Genomic DNA, 23545 nt, shown 5'->3' on the forward strand with positions numbered 1-23545 from the left:
GCCAACCCCTTTAGCACCCTCGGATGCAGCACATCCAGCTTTTCCAAATAGTCCTGAACCACTTCTTTCTCCACAGAGGGCTGACCTCCTCCCCATACTGTGCTGCCCAGTGCAGCAGTCTGGGAGCTAACCTTGTCTGTGAAGACCGAGGCAAAAAAGGCATTGAGTACATTAGCTTTTTCCACATCCTCGGTCACTAGGTTGCCTCCCTCATTCACTAAGGGGCCTACACTCTCCTTGACCTTCTTCTTGTTGCTAACATACCTGAAGAAACCCTTCTTGTTACTGTAACCTGGCTTTCAGTGCACTTATGGTATAACAACATAAGAATGGCCCTACTGGGTCAGACCAAAGGCCCATGTAGCCCAGTATCCTCTCTTCCAACAGTGGCCGGTGCCAGGTGCTTCACACGGAATGAACAGAACAGGTAATCATCGAGTGATCCATCACCTGTCCCTCATTCCCAGCTTCTGGCAGTGGCTAGGGACACTATCCCTGCCCATCACCATTGATGGACCTATCCTCCTGGAACTTACCTAGTTCTTTTTTGAACCCTGGTATAGTCTTGGCCTTCACAACATCCTCTGGCAAAGAGTTCCACAGGTTGCCTGTGCGTTGTGTGAAAAAATACTTCCTTTTGTTTGTTTTAAATCTGCTGCCTATTAATTTCTTTTGGTGACCCCTAGTTCTTGTGTTATATGAGTAAATAACACTTCCTTATTTACTGTCTCCACATCAGTCATGATTTTATACACCTCTATCATATACCCCCCTAGTCGTCTCTTTTCCAAGCTGAAGAGTCCCAGCCTTATTAATCTCTCTTCATATGTAAGCTATCCCATACCCCTAAACATTTTTATTGCTCTTTTCTTTACCTTTTCCAATTCCAATCTCTTTTGAGATGCGGGAGACCAGATCTGCAAGCAGTATTCATGATGTGGGCGTACCATGGATTTATGTAGAGGCAATATGATATTTTCTGTCTTATCTGTCCCTTGCCTAATGATTCTCAACATTGTTGGCTTTTTTTTTTTTGACTGCCGCTGCGCATTGAGTGGATGTTTTCAGTGAATTATCCACAATGACTCCAAGATCTCTCTCGAGTGGTAACAGCTAATTCAGACCCCATCATTTTATATGCATAGTTGGGATTATGTTTTCCAATATGCACTACGTTGTATTTATCAACACTGAATTTCATCAGCCATTTTGTTGCCCAGTCAACCACATGGTATCCCACATCAACTTGGATCATGTTTACAGTAGGAAAAGGGCAGATTTTTAACATGCATTTAGAGTAGAAAAGGCAGTTGTATTTTAACATTGTTAGCTGATCACAGAAAACGCTGTCAGGAAACCTAGGGTTTACCTGGACAAGCTAAGACTACTGTAGTTGTAAAACTACAACTTTGTCCACACTAGGCTTTTAAAGGGTAAAACACACTTTTTCTCCTAGTGAAGGTAAGGCCTTGGAATTTAGAAAGCACCTTATATTTACACATTGGAAAATGGGCACAGGGCTCAGTAATCCACCTTTGGGTTTGGATCACTGCTTCTAAGGAAACCTAGGTTGATGTAAGGTTCTTACTCAGAGGATGGAAGAGAGGAGTGTAGGATGAAAAGCTAACAGGAGAGTGTAAGAAAATGCAAGTTATACTTACACCTTTGGCTCATAAATTACATCACACCAACTCCCTTACACAATCACCAAGTGGATCTAAAAGGAGTCTGACTTGCCTTTTAATTTTGTATACTGGATTTCATTTTTTTATGGCCACATCTTTCTAATGAGACTTGGACTCTTTTTTTTTTAAATCTCCTTTGTGTGGACTTTAACAATTCCATTGAACTTTGTCTTTTAAAAAATAAACTTATTTTGATGTGACCTTCGCTAAAGATTGGCAGCTGCTCTGCACCACAGCAGCTCCAACTAGTAGCTTTGGGTCCTAAATAACAGAATAGGTAACAAGATCAGATAGATCTTGTTAGTGCTTTGTGCAGTCCAATTTTAAACAGCCGCAGGGATGAGCATCCATCACTTTGAAGGGCAGGTTTTAGAGGGTGAAACACATCACTGAAGCACCCCATCATGATCACATGCTTACATTTCTCTCTATGAAAAACAGAGAGCCCACACAGATTGCCCAGTGAGTGTTAGGGCAACATTTGAACCAGACTGGCTTTAAAACGTATCTGTTAAATAAGCTCAACTTATCTCTTCAAGTTATTCTCAAGATATATTTTCCAGCCTTCACTATGTATGTCAAGAGTTTGGTATGTGTATTTATATTTTAGGATGCAACATTGATGAAAAGCTTGTTTATCCTGTTTCTGATGTGTTTCACTAATTTCTGAAGATATAAATGAACACAGCCATTACAAAAAGTCATTTATTTTCATAAATATGTACATATATACACACACATGCAAAAAATGACTTTACATACATATACACAGGTTCAATTGTTAATGCAGTGCAAAAGTTTTTTTTTTTAAAAAAAGGTACCAGCCAGCCTTTCAAGAAACCTTAACAGATCTTTGGTTAAAAAAGGCAGGGGGAGAACGGGTCAATATTTCATAAGTTGGCAAAGCACTCTAAATATTTTAACTGGAAGGAAGGTTTACTCTTGGCCTATTTTCTTGTGTTGTGTTTCTAGATGAACAACAGAATTTCCAAGAGACTTAATGTGAAAATTGAAAATGAGAATAATCAAATTATTTTAAATGGTCCAAGGTTCTGACAAAAATTTGATTCCTTTTAAAGATCTGATTCAATACAAGCACAATCCTAGAGTTCTGATCCAGATTTTCTGTTCTCAAACAGTAAAACGCTTGTTTTATTAAATCTTGAAGGACTCATATAAATGTAAAACTATGTTATCTCTTTTCCTGTTTTAGCAAAAGAAAGTTTAAACATATATTATACACACACACACTGTGCACAGAATTAACATACCAAGAAGCCAATGTAAACATTTACAGAAAAAAAATTAGGACAGTCAATGCTTAACTTGACCTCTCCTTGGTCCCTGAATCACAACCCAAGCTGGAAGAAGTGTTCAGCTATTAATGGACACACATTGCTAAATGTATGTTCCCTAATATGGATTTTGAAGGCAGGCTTACCCACATTATAGAACCAGATCTCCCTGTGAATAGTTCCCTGCCAATTCTACCTCCTTTGTAACAAATCGCTACTAGGTGTTTGTCCATTCATCAGACATAGGGTCCACTGGGAAAGCAGAACGTTGTATTGAGAGATTTTGCTGTATTGTTTTCCTAAAGATTCTTGGGTTGGATGATCCTTCCAGTAGGCAAATCCAGTGATTCATTTCATTATGCTTAAACTTAACATTTTGGACCATATGTACTCAAGGCAGTGGGCCACTTGTAACACCGTGGCTACGCACGCCAGCTGAATGAGCGCTAGTGCAGGTATGTCCTCTTTGAGCTGGAATTCACATCTCCAGACAGCAGTGTTGACATACCTAAGTGTTCTAGGTGCCCAAGTCTATGCAAGACTAGCTTTACTCAAATACATTTAGTGGAGACAAGTACAACACTACCAGGATCAGGGGAGACATAGAAATCAGATCCTGTCATTAAGGTTATTCCCCACAATGTTTTGTCCATGTACAAAGTAAATCTCCTACCCCTTTTCCTAGCAGAAAACAGCTTTCCATATTTAAGTCAATGCACTGCCACCTGGTTAAGACTAGCCAGAGGTATGAGCACCATGTCCTGTAACATCAGCAAGGCAGACCCTAGTATGGAAATTTAGAAAACGGATTATTAAAAAAATGTTTACTCTTAGTCATCTTCATGCCTTATTTTCTAATAAGACCTCCATTCATATGAATAGAACATGTTACAAGTGCTACTAGGCTGAATGTTAAGAAAGGTTTCCCTGACAGAACTGGATTTCTGCCCTGATCACCATTTAAAAAAAAAAACCTACAAGATGAAACTTAGGTCTGCAGGACCAGACCTTCAGCTGAAGCTCAGCAAAATCTTACCTGACACAAAGCAACCCTGATATGTGAAGCAAGAACACCCTTCTCATTAATGGTACTTTTATATTTTTATCAGAGAAAATGCAAAACATTTTGATTGGCTCTTTATTTAAATATTGTCAAAATGTAAGTAAAGAACTTTGGCTCATGTTCTTCAATAGTCCAGATAAGAATGAGGAGGAACTTTGAATTGATATATTAAAAAGTCAGGCCTTGACATAGCTTAGCAGCATATAGAGATACGTCAACATGTCACTTGACATTTAATTGTTCCTTGTAATTTGAGTAATACAAAACAGATCAACAATTGCTGCTTCATTGTGCTTTTTGATACACTGATAAAGAACTTGAAATGTTTAAAAAAGGAGGTTATAATTTCTGGCTTCCTTAGGCATTTATTTTACTATGAGTTCAGAAATATTAAAAACCAGTTAAGTCCTAAAATAAAAAAGGAAACATTTGCAAGTGATACTTCAAACATCAAATTTTTAAGCAAATGTTATGTTATTCATGAAGTCTGGGAACGGCTACCTTAGCCTATTCCACACAGTTTAATAGATCTCAGGGCTTGTCTACACTACCCGCTGGATCGGCAGGCAGAGATCAATCCAGCGGGGGTCGATTTATCGCGTCTAGTATACATGCGATAAACTGACCGTTGAGCACTGTCCTGTCGACTCTGGTACTCCACCAGAACGAGAAGTGCAAGCGGAGTCGACAGGAGAGCGTCAGCCATCAACTTACTGCAGTGAAGACACCGTGGTAAGTAGATCTAAGTAAGTCTACTTCAGCTACGTGAATAGCGTAGCTGAAGTTGTGTATCTTAGATCGACCCCACGCGGTAGTGCAGACAAGCCCTTAGTATCAAGCAGTTTTCCCTGACAGTCAACCTAAATGTTCCTTTTCAGTTTCATTCTATTAGGCTTAGTTGTGCCTCCTTGTGCCTAACTTCTTTCTCATCTGACCCGATATCTGAAGGACAAACATCAAGAAAGGTTGACCCCTTTAGTTTCTATGCTAAGCAGTGACTTTCTCTTCTCTCTTCAAATATCAATACCTGGACAGTCTTCTGTGGACACCCTTCAGCGTGTCTGTCTTCGGTATGGATACCTGGAACTGAATGAAATAATTCTAGGAGTGCTTGCATCCAAGCTGCATAAAGGATTATGATCCTTCCCTGCTCTGAGACATGCCTCACCCCATGCAGCCTACAACCATAGGGTCTTTTTGGCGGTCATATCATCTTACAATTTCACATCCAATTTACTGTCTACTACGAAGCTAAAGTTTCCACTGGTCTCTAAGTTTCTACCCACCACTGTTTCTGATGTTTCATTTTAGCCCTTTCCTTCTGATATTTTTTTCCCTTTTTAAAGTTTATTTACTCCTGGAATTTCAGCTCAGTTTTCTTTACTACACAGTGCCTTTCCATGTCCCAAAAACATAGAAGAATCTTTTGCTATTTCTCTAAAACAACAAGGAGTCCGGTGGCAAATACATCTGTTAGTCTTTAAGGTGCCACCAAACTCCTTGTTGATTTTGTGGATACAGACTAACACAGCTACCCCCGATACTTCTGTTTCACTGTAGCAGTGCATGGGATTAGGTACAGTAAAGGCCGTACTATTAGAACAGCAGACAAACAATATCCAGTCACTTAAATCTTTATGCACAGATTTATGCATTGGCTGCACAGAGTTGCATTGCACAAGTTGTCAGAGGAAGGTGCAGGTTTCGGCAGCTGGACAGTCAGTTGTTAGGGCTTTTAGCATGCAATGTGTGGGTCTGGTTTAAAATATTAGCTGGATGTTTCTGCTATAATAGTCAGTACTGAAACAGATAATATTGACTAACATTTAAGCTGCCTACAGAGTCAGGAAGGTAACTCTCCATCAATTTAATCTCTTTGCAAACATGAAAGGTAGAGACATTAAGTGAAAGAACAATTCCTCAGCAAGGGGATGAAATTCTACATAATACATGGGACTACCATAAAACGGTTAAGTGAGAAAAAATTAAGAGGTTACCTCCACAGTATTACAACTACAAGCTTCCTGTAATTTCTCAGGTTTCATGATTCTCCACTAACCCTCCAAAAGACAGCTGTGTCAAAACATTAGACATTCTTTATACAGAGAAAACTTATCAAAAAAGTGTTCAGATACATTTTATATCTCAGTGTATACTTCAGCACATTAAATACCAGAATATACACTGCAGCAGAGGTGGAGAAATTCAGCTCCTAATGACTATACTCAAAAGTGCATGCTCATAAATTAACCTTAGCATGAGAGCTTAAATGTAAAATAAAGAGAACCTGCTCTTGCTTTCCAGGATGGGGAATGGATTTCTAATCGCTAATAACGTATCTTTTGAAAGGTGGAAAAACTCACTGGGTTGTCACAAAATACATCTTCCAAACTTATTTATCTGTATAAACCAAACAAACATATAATTACCCTTTCAAAAAATGTGACCTTCAACAGGGAAATAAAGGCCACTTGGGCTGAAAGGTCAGTTGTGTGTTTTTTTGGTTTGGTTTATGCAGCTTCAAAAACTTACTGACAATTTCTCAATAAGCTCACACCATACCAACAATTAAGATGTACAGTTTACTCAAGAGACATTTTACATCCTTTATGGTTTTTAAAAGGGCCCCTTTTCTTTTCTTTTCTTTTCTTTTCTTCTGACCCCTATCATTCTATTTCACCTTAGTAGGATTACCCTGAAAATCCCACTAAAAGCATTTTTTCCACCAATTACTGACTAATTATGGCAAACGCCTCCTTAGCTTACATCTGTCGAGCAACTTAGGATCTATAGATGAAAGTGCCAAGCATTATTATCCACAATTTTAATCAGTCTTGGTTTTAAAGTACAATTTCAATGTTTTCTGTCAAACTTCCAGGGCAACACACTGAAATAGTGAACTGTTGCAAAGCAAATGAGACAAATGAAGAGAGACTGACTGTTTGGTATTAGTCAAGGAGTACATTGAAAAGATTGAGTACTGAAGATTCTCAATGGCAGTGAGAACCTCCATTACGAATGCTTGCAATAGTCTGCAATGCACAGCTGAAGTACAACTAATCCCCTGAATGTCTATTTGACACTAATTAGAAGAGCACAGTTTATTTCGAGTTGTTTCGTTTCAAAATCTCTCCCTGGTGATAACCATCGTTGTACAGTTTTAAAATATGCCCCAAAGTATTTTTGGCTAGTTTAAGTAAATAAAAGTTTTTTAAAATATGAGCAATGAATCCCATGTGTGTTTTCATACTCCAATATCAGGCTGTTTCTCCATCAGTTGCCTTGTCAGTATCTGATATGAAGAAAGAGAAGCCACTCCGATGTGAAAGAGTATTTGCCAGATGTTTCTTAATCCATACAAGTAAATGTTGCATAGACAAATGGAGAAAAACAGTACAAATGCCTTCATCTTCCTTGATGAACCATGGAACAAGTACAAATAACACTGGAATAGCATCAGAGAAACAATGTTAGCAACATCAAACTGAATATACACAGACAAGGATCACAGCTTACAACTACTGGCACCTATGATTTAGGGATTCACCTGCCACTAAAACGCACACAAAAAGCTTAAAGCTCTTTTCAAGTCTTATCTATTACAAGACCATCCATCCAACAGAAGTGAATTGGTGGCCTCAATCCAGATCCTACTGAACAGGTACCATATCCACAACAAAAGAAACCCGCCAGCGCAACTGGCACCCTTGTTGGTAGTCGAAAAAGGATTTACAAGAAGTATGAAAGCTAAACTACATTCTAAGACTCAGATGTGAGCCTTGTAGGTTAAGGCTGAAAATCAACGGTAGGGAGATACGAGGCAAACCTCTACTCACTTCTGCTGTACTTATTCTGGGCAAAAATAAAGGGCTACATTAACAGTGATTTTATCCCAGAATTCACTTAAATATTAGAGGATATAATTTCTAACAAGAGACTCAGAGCAAGATTTAAACAGAACAAAACAAAAAATTCCCAGTGCAGGTACAGTCCACTCGTTCAGTGTGTTTTAAGTGTTCTCCTCTAGTGGCTGGTCCACATAACAGGGTAAGAGCCTATTACGCGTGCCAGCTAAAGGAGTTACTTGTTTAGCTCAAGCAGTCAAGACTCGGGCTTTAGTCTGCTGGAGGTCCTGGGTTCAAACCTTGCTGGTGACACAAGTGGGATTGCTATATACGCAGCACTTTGCACTGAGTATGATTATGCAGGGTCACTTCATGACTCTGTCCTGCCATAATCTAAGAGGGCAAAGAGCCCAAAATACAATGTTTGTTAGCATTTTCCACTCTCAGCCAAGAAGATGGGAAAGTCAAGAAAGAGCTACTCTGTGTAAAAAGGTGAAACTGACTGGCACCAAGTTTTAGGAGCAGATCACTTCACGTCACCCAAAAAATACAAAGTTTCTACTATGTGAAATACTGGCCCAAAAAATTAGTATAAGCTACGCAATTACTTCTCTTATTGTATGTATATGTACCACCCCGGGATGGGTCACCAGCAGTCAGGACCAATGGTAGCACCTCTGGATCTATAAGCATTAGACTCTACTGCCTGAGCTAAGAGACCCTGTTATCTCAAAGCCAGCAGCAGATCCACACCTTTAAGTGGTCCAGCCATTAGAGTAGACAGAGAACCACAGTAAAAATGGGTTACACATGTACCAGAGCAAGGAGTTGTTTCACCTTAACTGTCTCTCCCCTTATTTTGGCAGAAAAGTCCAATGAATTTAAAGGGCAAAAAACTTCAATCACAGTCAGAGAATCAAGCCAAGCTAGAAGCCATATGGTACAATAAAGGACTAAGCCCAGAATACTAAGTTTCTGAAATTCTGTGATTGGACAAAACACAAAATCAGATATTAAAAGGTACATTTCATCATCAGCCTAGGTTAACCTAACATGGCAAATAGTTTTCTAAATATATTTCTAGCATATTAATCACCACACAGAAATACTGAAAGTGATACTACACTAATTTACATTTTTGCAAGGTGTTCTTTGAAAGAGGTCCGGAGTTGTATTCACACTTAGAACTTTATATTTATGCCGATTACAAACACTTATTGCAATTCTGCTATTTTACATTTGGCCAGGTTTTCAAAGGGCAATAATGCACAAGCCTAAATCCAAGACCTCAGGTCCTGAAGAAATACTACTTCATCCCTCTTGGAAACTGTCATCTCTGTGCCAAGCCTCATTTATCACAGAGCCGCATCTGGCACTTTACAGTAAAGATGCACTGTATCAGACCTGTAATTGCTATTTAACAAGGGTCAAATTCTGCCCTCACATTCGTGCTACTTCACTTAAGTCAGTGGAATTGAGTGGCTGTAGTGACAGAACATAACTTGGTCTTCCGACTAAGCCTCAGATTATGCAGAAACCAACGTGGCATTTTTATACACAATAAATATATCGGCTCTTTCCGCTGTAGATTTGAAAGCGTGTCCAAAGTAACTCACTCAGTTGAAGAAAGGCTGAGCTGGTCAAACAGCAAGGTTTTTAAAGCATTTAATATTTGAAATGTTAATTTGTTATAGGCTAGAATTTCTCTATTTTAGCAATGAAGGTTAGTGTCCAAAGATAAGACTAAATACTAATGTTGAATTTAAATACAGTTAAAGTTTAAAGTTTCAAGACTTATTTTTAAATAAATTAGAGCATGTAGTTTTGTCCATTTTCAGTCCATTTTACCAGTTATGCAAAGTCCAAGTTCCTCAAATAATTGAGCTCAATTCAAGCACCACATGACCCTGAAATCAGGATGACGGCTGTTCATTTGTAGGTTGGCTTGTTTAGACATGAGCATTCATCCATTATACCCATGTGAATCAGAAAACCAAGAACATAATTTGGAAAATGAATATGCAAAAGCTCTAAGGAATGCCAAATATGAATGCTTGTTCTTCCACTATACCGAACAAAAGATTACTCAAATTCTTGCAAAGCTCTCAGAGAAGAGGAGAAGGGGATTTCGGTTACCATTTGAAATAATGCAAGAAGAAATAATTATCTGGCAGCTACCTTAAAAGAATGAGGAAGAGGGCTGCACATGCTATTAAAGAAGTAGACTGGATATTGGGCCAAGCTCATGCTAAAACAGCCTGGAAACAGGACCAGCTCCCACAGAGATTTGTCTCTAAGCTAAATTCAGCAGTCATGTGTATAACGTAAGTTACAGATCTTTGTGTGAGCTGCGCCTGTTTATGCCAGAACTGGTCCACAGGTAGTATTAAATTGCCCGTAACATATTTTTGCACTCCATCAAATGCCAGATCAATGTAACTTACATTACTTTACCACTCACAGCTGATGTGTAAGTTACACCATTAACATCAGCAATGCCTTTTGCCTACTGACTAGGAGTCTGTTGCAATATCCAACATGACTGCAATGCAAAAGGATCTTCATATATGACCTCAGGATTGTTTACTGGCAGATAGGTGACAAAAAAAGCTATTTTGTAAAGTAAACAGATGTGCATGTGACAGGGCGCTGGGCAAGAACTGCTGACTCAGCCCTCTGTCACGCCAGCCCCTATTAAGGGAAGTAAATTGGAGCTGACTAGAGAAAACCTGCAACTAATTGGGAGACAGCTGCCCACCCAATTATCCTGGGGCTATATAAAAGGCTGGGAGGAAGGATGCGGAGGAAGGGGGGGGAGGAGCAGCGAGGGAGTGGAAGCAGAGGGATAGCTCTTCCTTCTGGGTGCAGACACTAGAACCCAAGCAGTGTATGGTGAAAAGATGGTGGGAGTACAACCCGTAAATAAACAGCACCAGTGGTTACTGAAGCCCAGGGTCTCCGAGTGACTTTGTCAGCACAACAGGGGTAGGAGCCAAGAGGGCCCTGCAGCGCATAATTGCCATTTTACAGATAGAAAGACCAAGGCTGAGAAGTTACGAGATTTATTCAAGGCCGCACTGAGTCAATGAAAGAGTTAGAATAAAACTTAGCAGGCCCTGGATTTGTCTCAGATTCACAAACAATTTTGGTGATTCATATATTATGGCAGGGAAACAATGGAAAAACAAGGTTTGTGCTACAGTATCTTAAGGATTCTCTTTAGAAAATGTTAAAGTGCGAAAGAGTTTTAAAACTAGTTAATATAATTAAAATTATGGCTCAAGGCTTTTGAAGTTTATATGGCCCTGCTTTTTCAAGTGGTTTAAAGAAAACGCTACAATGCTGGAATAGCACAAAACATACCTATTGCTACTTTGGGGAGTTTTCATTTAACTAGTGGTTTATGTGGGGGCTACTTTAAACCGGAATAGTTCTTGAGATATCTGTACAATGAAAGGGATAGATAAACTTACAGCTGAGGGGTTGAGAGGAGCGATTAGTCAATAGGTGCATAATGGGTTAGAAGTGTGAAGGCTCCATTTGTAGACTGCATCTACCCAATGCGCAATTTTTGCTCCTGTGTCATGTATGCACCCAAACACAGAATTTCAGCCAGCGAACAGACAACGTGCTTCAAAGTCTCCTATTCTGCACGTTGATCACACTCGACAAATGTTTGGTAGATGCAGCGCAGTAGATGAAAAATGCAGGAAGAGTGCCAGAGCACAATAGTTAAATTTAACATACCTGAAAAATGCAGGCTAGAAAAGAAAGGAGAAATGCTATTACATTTCCAGTTCCCTCGTGGTCTTCCTGTTTGGGGAAGATAAAGAAGAATTTTTTTTAAGAGTTACTGCGTTTTAGTTGATGCCAAGTACTGCTTGACATTTTATATAGGTGCATTCTATAGAAGTACTTATTCTCATTCTACTGTGGTACCATCATCATCTCAGAATACAAAGTCAGACTGGAGTTAAATCAATATTCATTGAACAAAATACTGGAAATTGAGATGTATAGATTAATTTAGGCCACAAAATAAAAACTGCAAAACACTAAACGATTTAGACTTTTTTTAAAGAGGTATTTTATGCTGATTCCACAATATATTTTCTAAAAGATATAAAAGTGCACTATCCGAAGAAACACATGCAATTTATCAAAACAGACATTTTAAAGTGGGACAATATGCCCACATAAAATCCTTCCAGGATGTCAAAAATAAAGATTCTCCTCCACCTTTCAAATGAACTACATCACTCCACTCCCTCCAGGGAAAAAAGATTTTTCAACATGCCCTGAAGCTCAAAAAATTCAGGCTCTGACAGATCAGAGTGGATGAAGTATATTCATTTATCTGAATAAAGCTCTTCGGATAAACAAATTATAACTTGAAAAGTTATGGTGTGCAATAGCCACCGATGATCTGACACCTGTATAAAACTCTAATCCTCCTCTCCTTTCCCCACACTACAACTCAAAAGTCAATAAAAGGTTACCTGAAAAGAATACTCTGCTAGATGAACTCCTCGAATGAGGTTCAAAGCCCCACACATGATGTTGAGAACAAGAGACAGAATCCCCAAAGGAGTCACAGGTTGCATTCTGTAGGTAGGGGCTTCAGACAATTAAAAAAAAAAAAAAAAAAAAAGACTATTGAAAATTCATTCCAATTACTTCATTCCTTTTTCATAAGGAAACTCAAATTCAGTCTAATTATGGGTTGCATATTCAAGGCCTTGTGTACTCTCTGGCAAGATGGACTTTAAATTTTGTGGCAAGGCGCCCAGTTTCTGTTGCACTCCATTGCTGAATTCTCAGGGTACCTGGACATTCTACAGCAGCTACCAATAAACTGAAGTGATTTTTAATGGACTGAATGATACGATCAGTCCATTAGCACTTGCATTATGTATCTGGATATTAAGTGTCGCTTATTTTATGCCACACCTAAATTTTCAATTGTCAGCATGCTACAGATTTTTGTATTGAAGACACTTCACTTCCTTGTCAGCAGAAAAGCTGGAGGTTTTGGCATCCAGAAGTCATGGGAGGTGGCTTACAGTTCTTGCACCCAAGAAGCAGTTACAGCTTTTGACACTGGAGAGGGGAAGTATCTCCTCTTTGCTGCTCCTTGTGGGCAGAGATGACTTTACACATAGGGACTGAAAGGGGCTTTAACTCTTAGGGGGCAGCTACACTGCAGGCATAGTAGTGTACATACGTGCATAGGCCTTCCAGCACGGGTATCTATAGCAGCATAGACATGTTCTCTACTGGCCCACGCTGTGCCTCCCCTACACTGCTATTTTTAACAGTGTAGTGTCCCACTGCGAAGCCCTTTCACAGTGCAGGGAAAGGCTCCAGCAGTAAGGAGGTAGCATGGAAAGGTTCCAGTAGCTCTCCGCTGCTGAAGCCTTTCCGTGCAGCAGAGAAAGGCACCAGCAGAAGGGAAAAGGCTCAGCATTTCCCCACTGCTCCCCCTTTCCAGAGTCCTTCCTCCTGGCAGTGAAAGGCTCTGGCAGCAGGGAGCAGCCGAAGCCTTTCCACACTACCTGCCCTCTGCCAGAGACCTTCACCTCAGTGAAAAGCACACCGTGTCCACTCTGCACCGCACAGCTTCACCAAAAGTGGTGCGATGTGTAGACGTAGCTTTAGTTCCTGACCCCAGCAAACCCTCAACAACAGCTGCACTGCTGGTACCCACATCCATCATCGATGGTTTAAGCACCTTATCTGCCAACATTAAGCTGCACTTAGGCTTCTGAAGGAACTCCAGCACTGAGATGAGCAGGCTAATTCACACCTCAGATACTGGGCTCCAATTCTCTCTTACACCAAGATCCACAAGACACAAGAAAGAAGAGACGGGTCATCAAGGAGTCGCCCCAGTTCTTACGATGTTCTGGCCTCAGCCCAGCTATAGCCAGTGGCTGGCTGGTATCCCCAAACTGTGGAGCATAGAGGAGGTCCACATTGCACCCTCACCAACCATTCATGCCTGGGGAAAGGGGCAGATGGCACAGGAGGTAGCTCCACTGGCTTTTATGCCAACTGAGAATTCCTCTCCACCAGCTCGGGTCTCAGTTCAGCAGTTACAGCTGGATTCCATCATCTTTGCATTGCTAAGGTAGCAAAGAGCCTGCAAGCAGGGAAGATAATGTGCAGCACCATTTTATGCTCATGGTAGCTTCAAGAAAACTAAACAAAATAGACAAGGTTTTCCTTACACCCATAAGGGCTAGAAACTTATTTATAAAAAACAGCAGAGGATGGAATTGCAATCATGAAAACACAGAATACCCAATTCACGTACTTGAGCATTATATAAATCGATACAAACAATAAGTTTAAATATTAACTTAGTTAATATCAGACAAACACACAAGAGCAAAGAGTTAAGAGGCAGCAATTCCTTTATTGGAAGGGCCTCAGAACCAGAAGTGATCTTACTCCACCTCAAAAATACACACTAGTAGCAACATAGGAATGCAAAAAACCGATTATGTATGTTTTATAGCACCTTTAATCTAGCTGTCTCAAAATGCAGTATAAATATTATGCCTCCCCAGGACAGGAGCTCCCTTATAAGATAAATGTGTATCACCACATTTCACTCTTTAGTGAAATGCAGCCACTGCTGGGATGGAATGCAGCAGCTGTTTAATACAGTGATACTGAACAGTTTAAAGTAGGAATTTCACTCACTCTTTTTTTATTAAAATAAAGTCTTGTCCTATAATTGAGGTTTCCTTGACAATGTGGATTTACAGAAAGCTTCAATGCTATTTGAATACAGTGGTGTAAATTAGTGCTAATAATTAGCTACGCAATTAACTCATCTGGCACTCACCCACACACCTGCTTTTATCTCAGACACTGCTGTGGCAGCAGCCACATTAATTTTGTGATGCAATAAGCCAGCATCATGCAACATTACTGGACACAAGTTTCCACTGAAATCAATGGTGTAGGTATCTCAGTCATTTAAATATGACTTTGCATAATAAAAAACAGCAATGAAATTTAACATCGAATTGACTCACTGAACAGTGTTTAGTCAGATAAGCAGCACCAGCATGTTTTATTTTCTCAATGATCTGCACACACAGTTCACTGTACATTACTCTTGATGAATTAAGTTTTACTAAAATAAGCAATAGTGCATATTCCTCCCGACACAATTTTCCAGAAAAGAGCATTGATTCTCCCTCCCTTGTTTAGCTATCCCTTGATTTCAAGTTGCCAAGTTTGTTCATGCAGATGACATATGCCTTGGCACTCAGTCACATGCCTTTGACATACCTGAGAGAGTGTTCTAAACGCAGATATGGTGGCTATGACGGATTGTCGTTGGCTGCGCCTGATACCAAGTGGAAGACAGACTGCGTTGAGTGTTTCCCCACTTACATCATGAACAAGTGGGCAGACAGCTGAATATAGTTCTCAATGGTCAGCAAATAAAGCGTGATTCACACCTGGTCTATCTAGGCATGACATTGGATAGAACTCTCACATATCACGACCATTTTATAAAGACAGCAACTAAGGTCAAAATACACAAACCTGCTCAGAAAACTGGCTGGAATGACATGGGGAGCCAAAGCCCAAAAGTTACAACGCTTCAGCCATGGCACTCTGTTATTCGGTAGAGTGTTGCACTCCAGTATGGGCTTACTTGTCTCACACAAAGATGACTGACATACAATTTAATTCCACCATGCGTATTATTTCAGGCACACTTAAATCTACTCCTCTACCATAGTTACTGGTTCTCTGCAATATTGCTTCACTCAGTGTTTGCAGAGAGGAAAGCGTAGCAAAGGTCATGACAACACTGCACGATATGCCACAGTCACTGTTAATTAAAGATTGTTTAATCCACCACGTGATCGTCTGCACTCACATTGCCCATTGTAGATAAGTTTACCAGGAGAGGGATTTACGGTAGAGGACATGTGGTGAGCTCCATGGTCCTCAGAGAAAGTGACAAATAATTATCTTGTCTCGGACCCCACTCATTGTTGTCCTGGGGTTGATTTACCATGAAGGCAATGGAGCCTTATGAACCAACCAGTTTCGTACTGGACATGGAATTTGTGCTGCAGTGAAATTTTACAGACAGTCCACTATGTCAGTATGGGCAGCCACAAACTATGACACATATTGTTGAGGACTGCAAAGTCACTCAACTTCCTGGAGGTCTTCGTGCCTTGAGCATCGTTGATAAGAATGCTGTGGCTTGGCTTGACTGGACTGCATGCGCCAAATAAATACGTTGCCAAGATTCACTTCCGAGCCAATCAGTGTTTCACTTTAAAACAAACAGGAATTGTCAGTAACTAATATAAGAGTCATTCTTCCCTGCTTGAAGCAAGCATATCACCAACTTCCAGTCCCCAGTGAGAAACTATGGAGGCAACATATTGAGACTTGAATACGATGAAGAATCTAGTTTAGAAAATTTTCAAATTAGACGTTCTATACAGGAGGCAATAAGCATTAATATCATGGGAGAAAAAGAGTGGAGACTGCTATGCCTGATCATGTGGGGTTGGTTTATTTCTGACTAGGAACTGATCTTTATACCCCAAGACAAAAGTTTTCATTTTATTCCTATATATGTCTTAGGCATTACTCACTCATAAAAGCTGTACCAATTACAGTGGTATGGCTTATTCCCATATTTCAGAGAATAAACCACGCCAGTATAACTACAACCACATTAAGGGTAGTGCTGATGTAACTATTTCAGTAGGGAAAGAAAAATAAAAGCACACCCATAACAGAAATAGTTAAGTCGGTACATAAATTGTGTGGACCCGGCCTTGGGGAATGAGAGTCTGTTCCGTGCTTATCAGCAGCAGTTTGTGCATATCTCGAGGAGACATACAATCCTGCAAATCCATTCACTAAGTAATGGGTAGAAGTTTCAATTAAGATTTTTCCAAACTGATTCCCTCAGCCTATTTAACTGGAGATCGAATGGAATTTTCAGCAAACAGTAATGTCTATTTCCTCAGGGCATTGTACAAAATAGTTGGCTGCCAAGGAGCCAAGCAGAGAAATAAGGCTGACAGAGAGCTCCAAGTCAATGCACAATCTTTAGCAGTATGAAATTAGACTCAGACATTTCCATTTAAAAATAAGTGAGGTATTTTAAATCTGAAAACCATTTATATTAAGATCTCATCTTAAGAAAATGCAATTATGCTTTAAATATGACCTGTAAAGCTGTTCAGGAGACAAGCGATGCTGCATTGTGTTTTCCCAAATGAACACCACTAATTGTCTGGTAAACATGCTAATTAGGACAAGATGTTTTTTCCATTTCATAAGTACTATTTCAGTATCTGTCTAAGATGGAAATGTTCTCTCCTCTCCACATCAACTATTTACAACATTTCCTGTGTGCCCAGTTTCTTCCAGAACTCCACCAGCTACATAAACACCATCAAGACAGGAGTTAAGCTTTCCAGTAAGACAATGGCGACCACACTGACCAAGGGAACAATGCTAGCACCTTGTTAGCAAGAACTGGGTTCAAGCACTGTTCTTTAGCACGGTACAAAAGGGGTTCCCTCTGGCCAGAGCAGATTGGGAGTAAATGGCTAGACTACACTCCCCTTTCCAACATTAGAAATAAGGCATCAGAAGATCTGGTCACAACATGGTTACAAAGTGTAGATAACCACCTCCCTCTGACAGGACTAAAACCTTGGACAGTACATGTTTTTACCTGTTTACGAGGACATGATTAGATCTTGTCTTATACTATATCTTTCAACCTTATTGTAATCAGATCCCCTGGCTTTGTGTTTCAGAGTAACAGCCGTGTTAGTCTGTATTCGCAAAAAGAAAAGGAGTACTTGTGGCACCTTAGAGACTAACCAATTTATTTAAGCATAAGCTTTCGTGAGCTACAGCTCACTTCATCTGATGCATACTGTGGAAAATACAGAAGATGTTTGTTTTTATACACACAAATCATGAAAAAATGGGTGTTTATCACCACAAAAGGTTTTCTCTCCCCCCACCCCACTCTCCTGCTGGTAATAGCTTATGTAAAGTGACCACTCTCCTTACAATGTGTATGATAATCAAGGTGGGCCATTTCCAGCACAAATCCAGGGTTTAACAAGGGCTTTGTGTTGTAACCAAGTTTCCTGACTAGTATAGTTGTAGTGTAGATAAAGCCTTTGTTTCTTTCTAAGATAAAACAAACAAATTTTGGAGGCAGTAGAATGGGATTCAGTCACTGCTTCTGTTAATGACAGAAAATGAAAGACTGAGATACTGACAAAAAGCCAGAAAAGCTGAGTCAAGCAGTGGTAGACAGATGAGGCTGAAAATGGTTCTTACAATAAGGATGAAACAACATGCATGAGCACCTGGGTTAGACCACTGAAAAGAGCCAGAGGCACAAACCTAGATGAAAAATGGAAGAAAGTAATAAAGAATACTGAGGTTATGAGAACTGAATATTTAGTTCTTATCATTTGTTCAGGTATAGCTTGGAAATATTTTCTGGTCTTGAAACCATCTGTACTAGTTTAAAGTATTTCTAAGCCTGTCAGGTCGTAAGATATTGTCCCTTCACATGTGGTTCTGAAAATTGATCACTAATATAACTTGCCAATCAAACCTGTTTGGTTTATAAACAAAACAATGGGATTTTTGTTAGCCCTACAGATTCATCCTGAAATAGGCAAGTCAAGCTGTGTTCTGAGTTTTCGCATAGTAAGATGATACTTTAAAAAGTATCTATTTGTTTTTCAGTGTTTGTTATACAATATTAGCTATGTGAAACCTCTCGATATTTATGTAGATGTTTATCATAACTGTAAGACAGGTTTAATTCTGGTTTTTATGTACAGCAACTTTAAATGTAATCAGTTATCTTGCCTGGCTACTGGGGAAGAGGTGAAATGTTGTGAAACAATTCAAGATGGATAATCTTAAGCGAGACATCACCCTGCAATCTCAGAGATATTTATTCTTTGAATCATTTTCTTCCTTAAGCCAAAATAAATCTTCTAGGCTGGAAGTATATTTTGGGTCTTTGTTTATGGAACACATGATATAAGGAAGCTCTTTCTCTTAAAGAAAATTAAAGCCTCAACTTGCTTAAATGCAGGGGAATGTGCAATTCGTAATTCCAGTTATAACGAACTTCCACAGAGAAAATGATTGATGGTTAAAGATGAACTACTATAAGTACTTCATTAGTTTCTTTATGTATCTGCCATAACACAAGGGTTTATGTCCTCTTCATCATGATGAAAAAGGTAGGCTTGAACAAGAATTATTTGTCTGAGGTTTATATATGTTAACATGGGTTTCTCATTTCAGAAAAACACAACTGGAATTTTTAACTATTCACCATAGGTTAAGAAGTAGTTATCAGAAGAAATCTGTATTGTTGACATTAAAAAACTTTGCATACCAATAACTTACCAGACCCCATGTGCACTTCTGTGTGCCCGTTAATCATCCCATTCATCAGCTCTGTATCCTCTAGTTTCAGAAGCACAGGAGGATGGAACTTCAGCTCTTCCTGAATTTTCTCCAGGCGGTTCTTCATTTGAGAGCAGCTTGTGTAGTTGAAATGGTATTTCACTTTCTGAATAATATTATCTATAAGAGGGTATCAAGAAATATTTTAATTAAAACACTGGATTGTTAATGAGCTAACTGATATCCCGGACCTTCCTATCCTATTTTTTTTAAACATATCTAAAATATTATTTACTATCTGGATCAAAGTCTTTGCTTTCTATTTGTTGTGTAAAGTACCTATCACACTTCTGGATGCTGTAACGCACACACTCGCCATCCCAGATATGCTTAAAACACAGCTTTACTCTGCGTAGTAAAGATGACCTAACCATGGTTTAGCAAGGTCTATAAATCACAATGAAGCCTTGAATGCTGTTAGGTCCCATCTACTCCGCAAGACAGAATTGTATTTTAACAGTGCCAGGGATTTTAGTTTTACAGTGCAAGATGGGACCTACTACTCAAAGTGCACTAGCAGCAACAACTTCTCAGACCAGGATGCCCAGGGATTTTCCTGAGACTTGTACTACAAATGACTCAGACAAATATTCCATAGTTAGATTTTATAACCACGTTCTCATACAAAAATATCCCTCTCCACAGGTTTGAGTCAAGTTGCAGACCACTAAAACTACAACCTACAGCAGCATCTCAGTAACAATCATCCACATCTCCAGAGTCAGAGATCCCCATTACGGATATTGCTAATTGTTCTCTAGCCTAGCTTACTTGCTTATCTCTATGCTATGAAGGGTGGAGGTTTTGCTACATTATTTTTTATAATAATCATGAGTAATGAAGCAAATTAAATGTAGAAGCATATTTATAAAGAGATCTGTTTTTTTAAGTGAAGTAAAAAAAAAAAATCCTAACTTAAAAGGCAATCCATCCAAACAGTAACTTACAATGTATCATTTAGGTTGATGGCAGCTCCTACTGAACAGCAAGACTACAGAGTGCTTTATGACCCACAGTACACAGACAGCATCAGGCAAGGATAGGGGATTTCAAGCAACAACTACGGGGATCATATTAATGCTGCAATATGCCAAGAGTTAAACAGTTACAAAGATCAATAACTACTAAGGCAATAGTTCAGATCTTGCAATTTATTCAGTGCAACTTAGATCTAAGAGAACATATAAAAGACCATGCAACAGCGTAAGAGGAGAGGGAAACATCATACTGAAAATGAAAAAATGCAAGGAACCCAAACTTCTGCATCTTGTTTTCTTAGTACGTGGCCAATGTATGATTAAAATAAGCTAGAAATCCCTAGCCAAACTGCAGGAGAAACAGAACGCAAATTTCAACACAGATTTATGAAGAAATTAGAATGTGGCTGGCAGTCAATTCACGCATAATGCAAGAACTGCTGCATACTGTAGTTTCCCGATAAGCATCTCTTTCTTCTAAGCAGGATCTGAAATGTCTTGTTCAGAGCTGGATGTTAGTGTATTACCCTGGGAGGGGTAGGGTGGTGAAATGGGTTATAGATATCTCACTAATGGAACTAATCCTACAGAGCTAGTCATATTTTTCCCCGAGATGTGATATTCACAAGGGGCCCCAGTTGGTAGGTGGAAAAAAAAAAAAAGCCATTTATTTATGTCAGGAATCACAGGTGAGAGAGGACTCCCTGTATGATCACGAAGTGCTACATGAACCTAAGCTATGTAGGAAGTGAAACTGTCTACCACGCTGATCTGATCTCACGGTTTTCTGTGCTGTTCACATGGTCTTTTTCACAATCTTGTCTTATACTTAGATTCGCAAAAAAGAAAAGGAGTACTTGTGGCACCTTAGAGACTAACCAATTTATTTGAGCATAAGCTTTCGTGAGCTACAGCTCACTTCATCTGATGCATACTGTGGAAAGTGTAGAAGAAGATCTTTTTATACACACAAAGCATGAAAAAATACCTCCCCCCACCCCACTCTCCTGCTGGTAATAGCTTATCTAAAGAGTGATCACTCTTTAGATAAGCTATTACCAGCAGGAGAGTGGGGTGGGGGGAGGTATTTTTTCATGCTTTGTGTGTATAAAAAGATCTTCTTCTACACTTTCCACAGTATGCATCAGATGAAGTGAGCTGTAGCTCACGAAAGCTTATGCTCAAATAAATTGGTTAGTCTCTAAGGTGCCACAAGTACTCCTTTTCTCTTTGCAAATACAGATTAACACGGCTGTTACTCTGAAACCTGTCATTATACTTAGATTGTAAACTGTTTGGGGCAGGGACTGTCTTTTTGTTCTGTTTTTGAACAGCACCTAGCACAACAGGGCCCAGGTCTATAACTAAGACTCCTAAGAAATACCACAATAATAAATATACAGTTTGATATTATTATATGAATGTTTTTCGTACACCATTTTCCTGCCACATAAAGCCACCTTGTATGACCAGGAATTGGCATGGCTCCTTGTCATTACCAACCTGTCTGCTAGTTTAATTATTTCAGATATGATGCTCTGTACAAAGGATTCTAACATTAAAAGAGTAAATCTACAAACCAAATTCAAGAAAAGCATAGGGTCTGGTAGCCAAGCTTATGCTCGTAGAGTCATATGAAGCAGAAAATTTCCACTGGAGCTCCTCCAGGAAACAAAATGCCATGACGGTTGGGCAACTGCTGGTGCAGATCCCCATGCAGGTGATGTCCCCAGAAGAATGAAAACTGAAAAGAAAACATCCATTTTAAATCACAGTTAAGAGGTAGAAGAGTTATGCTGGACATCAGCATTAGACTGTACGGTCTCAAAAATATTTTTATCTTGGCTGCATTAGTTGGGAAAGAGTACTGAAAAAAATATCTGGTTTTCATCCCAGTTGTAGTTCTATTTAAAGAAAACATACCAATCTCTGTATACAGCAGCTATTTGTTCATATCCTTTTATCCCCATTACCTGTTTATGGTCCCTTCTCTACAAAGGGTACTAGATCTAAAGCTATCACCTTCAGCTGACAATGCTGAAGATTAAACATAACATGACATTCATGCCTTGTAACACTGGATTTGAAGGAAAACCAACTAAAACTCTAATCTTTCCTTTCTCAATTCGTGATTCAATCTAAGTTCATAGCCCCACCCCCCCGCTCCATGCCACAAAAATAATTATACACATACATACAATCACTTATAGCTCAGGTCTCCAGTAACCAGCCCTTACAATCTCTAACCAGGAATGCAGTCTCAGATGTGAGCTCTGATCACTTAAGAAATAAAATCCAATCAATTTAGAGTATACAAAATTAAACAATGCATTAATATTCCCTTTTGCAAATATCCAGAGCGTGAGATTTATATTTTTCTTACAAATTAAAGCTATGCTTTTTCTAGAAATGGAAGCAGATGTTAAGTCTATAGGTTTTAGAGAATAAGCCGCTGTGCACTAAACGAGAAAGGATTTTCCCGTAAAACTGGTTCCTCAATTTCTTGTCCATAATTTTTAAGACCCAACAATCTACAATTTAAGTTTTGTGAGACAACATTTCTTGCGCCTGGCAGGGGAATTTTTGTTGTTCTACGGGTCTTATTAAACTGCTAGATATCTAACTGCAGCCAGTGTGTGTGTCATGGCATATTTATCTGGAGGGGTTATGGGATCCTATTGCAAGGAGTCTCCCCAGTTCTTCTCTCACAAGTAGGATTTTCAGACATGGTTAAGGAAGTTGTGCGAGACTCCCATTGAAAACCCATTGTTGTAAGTCTGAGCCAAATGGCCCTGTTCACGGCGTGATTTCTGATCCTAGGAAGCACCCACGTTCGTGCATAAAACAACTGGCACTATTTTAAAGAAGTGAATTTTCATCATATCACTCTTGCTGTGTTAGGTAGGAATTGCAAGGCTGTGGTGCAAATCAGAATACTGGATAATCACAAGTCTCATCCAGGAACGTTGGTAGCAATTTAAAATTCAGACACATGGAGTGAGATTTTCATATGTGCCTAAAGGAGATGGGCACACAAAGATTGTTCCAATGGAGGAAGTGTGGTGAAAAAAGAAATATTGATCATTAAGTAAACCAAGAGAACAACATATGGGCTACAGAACAGAGAAAAGGAACTTTGCAATATGTGGTCAAGACTAGGATC

General features: G+C 39.4%; 1 protein-coding gene across 4 annotated transcripts in view; it reads right to left on the reverse strand.

The window, feature by feature from the left end:
- Nucleotides 1-2499: 2499 nt before the first annotated feature.
- SEC22C (SEC22 homolog C, vesicle trafficking protein) overlaps nt 2500-23545 on the reverse strand; it is a 34444-nt gene continuing 13398 nt past the window's right edge. For all 4 annotated transcript variants that reach the window (XM_074946402.1, XM_074946403.1, XM_074946400.1 and 1 more), the window contains exons 3-7: nt 21963-22126; nt 19346-19525; nt 12388-12506; nt 11636-11701; nt 2500-7488 (exon numbers count right to left, since the gene is read on the reverse strand). In XM_074946402.1, the coding sequence (XP_074802503.1) occupies nt 7288-7488; nt 11636-11701; nt 12388-12506; nt 19346-19525; nt 21963-22126 (730 nt within the window). In that variant the 3' untranslated portion in view covers nt 2500-7287. The remainder of the gene's footprint in view (nt 7489-11635; nt 11702-12387; nt 12507-19345; nt 19526-21962; nt 22127-23545) is intronic.

The sequence above is a fragment of the Natator depressus genome, chromosome 2 (genome assembly GCF_965152275.1).
Source record: "Natator depressus isolate rNatDep1 chromosome 2, rNatDep2.hap1, whole genome shotgun sequence".
Lineage (NCBI taxonomy): Eukaryota > Metazoa > Chordata > Testudines > Cheloniidae > Natator > Natator depressus.